Consider the following 2,500-nt stretch of genomic DNA (forward strand, 5'->3'; position numbering starts at 1 on the left):
CACCGTCCAAACATGATCCAGGAAGAAATTCAGTCAGATTTAAAATCAGAAGAAAACAAACATTTACTTCACTGTTAAGATGAATTCACAATATTCACTTTCACTGGGAATTAAGTGTTTACATGATCTTTTTAAAGCGGAATTCATTTTTTATTCAGAATTAAACTATTTTTATTCAGATTTCTTTTGTGTGTTTTTGTGTGTTTTTGTGTGTGTGTCAGTGACAGACGGAGTGACCGGTGCACATGCGGCTCACACACTCTCACCTCCTGTTTGGCCTTCTCGGCCGTCACTTGGCTGTAGACGCGGTTTCCTTCGTTTCCGCACACGGACTTCAGTTCGTCTTTGTTGAGGGAGAAGAGCTGAGCGCCCGTCAGGATGCCCAGACACTCCACCGTCCTAAAACACACAGAACAGAACAAGCACGCAACCTGTTTACTCAAGTAAAAGTACAAATACTGGAGCAAAAAATACTCAAGTCGAAGTATCACATGAAAAAAATCTACTTAAAATATCAAAGTACCCGTGTACAAGGGTACAAGTACAAGTACAAGTACAAGTACAAAAAACAGAAATTATTGTCTGACAAAATACGTCAGAGCTGTTTTTTTTTCTTCTCTCCAGTAACTTTTGTAATAAAAGTTCAAACGTTCTGAGACTTTGGGCGACTTTAACCAGTGAACGGTTTTATTGCATCGTTAGTCTCAACATGGATATCAGCAGAACTGATATTTTGGAGCCGATACCCAATACAGAACATTCTCATGGATCGGTGCCGATATCTGCACATTTAATGATATTTGTGTTTAGTCGTCGGGTGAGACGGAGCGTCTCGGCCTCGGCGTCCGCGAGCCTCGTGCAGAGGAACCCGCCGAGCGCAGGAACCTCAGATAAACCTCGTGGAACCAGGTTCGGTCGGTTTGGTGTAAAAGAACCAGACACAAGAAATATTTTACTGAAGCGGAACAAATAACAGAAGCAGCGAAGTGAAAAAGCTCCAAGTCTAAGAACAAACTGTCAAACTGAGCTCCAGTGTTTGAGATCATCTCTTCACCTTGAGACGCTGCAGTGGTCGTCGTTCTACAAACTTTGTGAAATCCATGAAATCTGATAAAAGACTCACGGTTTGGAGAAGCCTTTGGACTGGAGCCAGGTGATGACCTGCTCGGGGCTGGAGTCCTGAGCCAGAGGAACGTGAGGCTTCTGAGGAACGTGGAACTTCTTCACCTGGGGTTTGTTGGACGTGATGGCGATCAGCAGCTCATTATTCACCCGATCCATAACTGCAACAGAAACAGCTCCATAACACGGCGAACCCCCATAACGACGCCCAACACAGAACTCAGAAAAAACCTTTACATGTTTGAATTTATGAACTAACGCTTTATTCATCAAAGTGTAGATGTGACTGATCGTTTGCAGCTGATGTTCTGACTCATCTTTATTTTAACACAATCAGACCAGAAAGAACCGACTGGTCTGATCTTCAACACTAAAGTCACACTTCAGACACAGCGGGGCCCCACAGAACAACTGCAAAGTGTCAATAACTTTACATCAGATTCATTTATTAGTCTTGATCTTTGTCAGGTAAAAAAAACAACAGCAACAAAATGCAATTCAACACCTCCCAGATCAACTAGTGATGTCATAATGTGGATTTTTAGCTTTACCATTGTGAGAAAAAAACAGAGGAATGTGCAATTTACAAACTCTCTGAAGGGAACAGAGTGAAGAAGAAGAAACAGGCAGAAAATGATCCAAAATAAATAAAAATAAATAAATGTAATGTAAAATACACCAGATGTTTTCACTCTGATCAATAATGTGATCTTGTGATTTTGGGCTGGACAAATGAAACTGAAACGTTCAAAACTCACTGTGGTTTGGGGATTTCTCGTTCTTTGAAGACTCCAGAGGACTCATCGGTCTGTAGCCCTGCAAACATTCAAGTCAAAAAAAGGCATCTTTAAAAAAACGAAGATAAGAACTAAGGAATAAAAAAAGTTATTGTGAGTTTGTGGAAAACTGAGTGATGATTTACAAAAGTCTGACTGAGTGTACACCCCTCTGACACAGAGAGAACACCCCTCTGACACAGAGAGAACACCCCTCTGACACAGAGAGAACACCCCTCTGTCACACAGAGAGAACACCCCTCTGACACACAGAGAGAACACCCCTCTGACACAGAGAGAACACCCCTCTGACACAGAGAGAACACCCCTCTGACACAGAGAGAACACCCCTCTGTCACAGAGAGAACACCCCTCTGACACAGAGAGAACACCCCTCTGACACAGAGAGAACACCCCTCTGACACAGAGAGAACACCCCTCTGACACAGAGAGAACACCCCTCTGACAGAGAGAACACCCCTCTGACACACAGAGAGAACACCCTCTGACAGAGAGAACACCCCTCTGACACACAGAGAGAAACCCCTCTGACAGAGAGAACACCCCTCTGTCACACAGAGAGAACACCCCTCTGACACAGA

General features: G+C 43.4%; 1 protein-coding gene across 2 annotated transcripts in view; it reads right to left on the reverse strand.

Annotated features, from left to right (window-relative positions):
• eps8l2 (EPS8 like 2) overlaps window positions 1–2,500 on the reverse strand; it is a 66,345-nt gene that overhangs the window by 2,912 nt on the left and 60,933 nt on the right. For both annotated transcript variants that reach the window (XM_055155842.1, XM_020933068.2), the window contains 3 exons: window positions 1,881–1,938; window positions 1,124–1,283; window positions 267–399 (listed from right to left, as the gene is read on the reverse strand). In XM_055155842.1, coding sequence (XP_055011817.1) covers window positions 267–399; window positions 1,124–1,283; window positions 1,881–1,938 — 351 coding nt within the window. The remainder of the gene's footprint in view (window positions 1–266; window positions 400–1,123; window positions 1,284–1,880; window positions 1,939–2,500) is intronic.

This window comes from Boleophthalmus pectinirostris, unplaced genomic scaffold, assembly GCF_026225935.1.
Source record: "Boleophthalmus pectinirostris isolate CB_2022bp ecotype Guang Dong unplaced genomic scaffold, ASM2622593v1 HiC_scaffold_2, whole genome shotgun sequence".
NCBI lineage: Eukaryota > Metazoa > Chordata > Actinopteri > Gobiiformes > Gobiidae > Boleophthalmus > Boleophthalmus pectinirostris.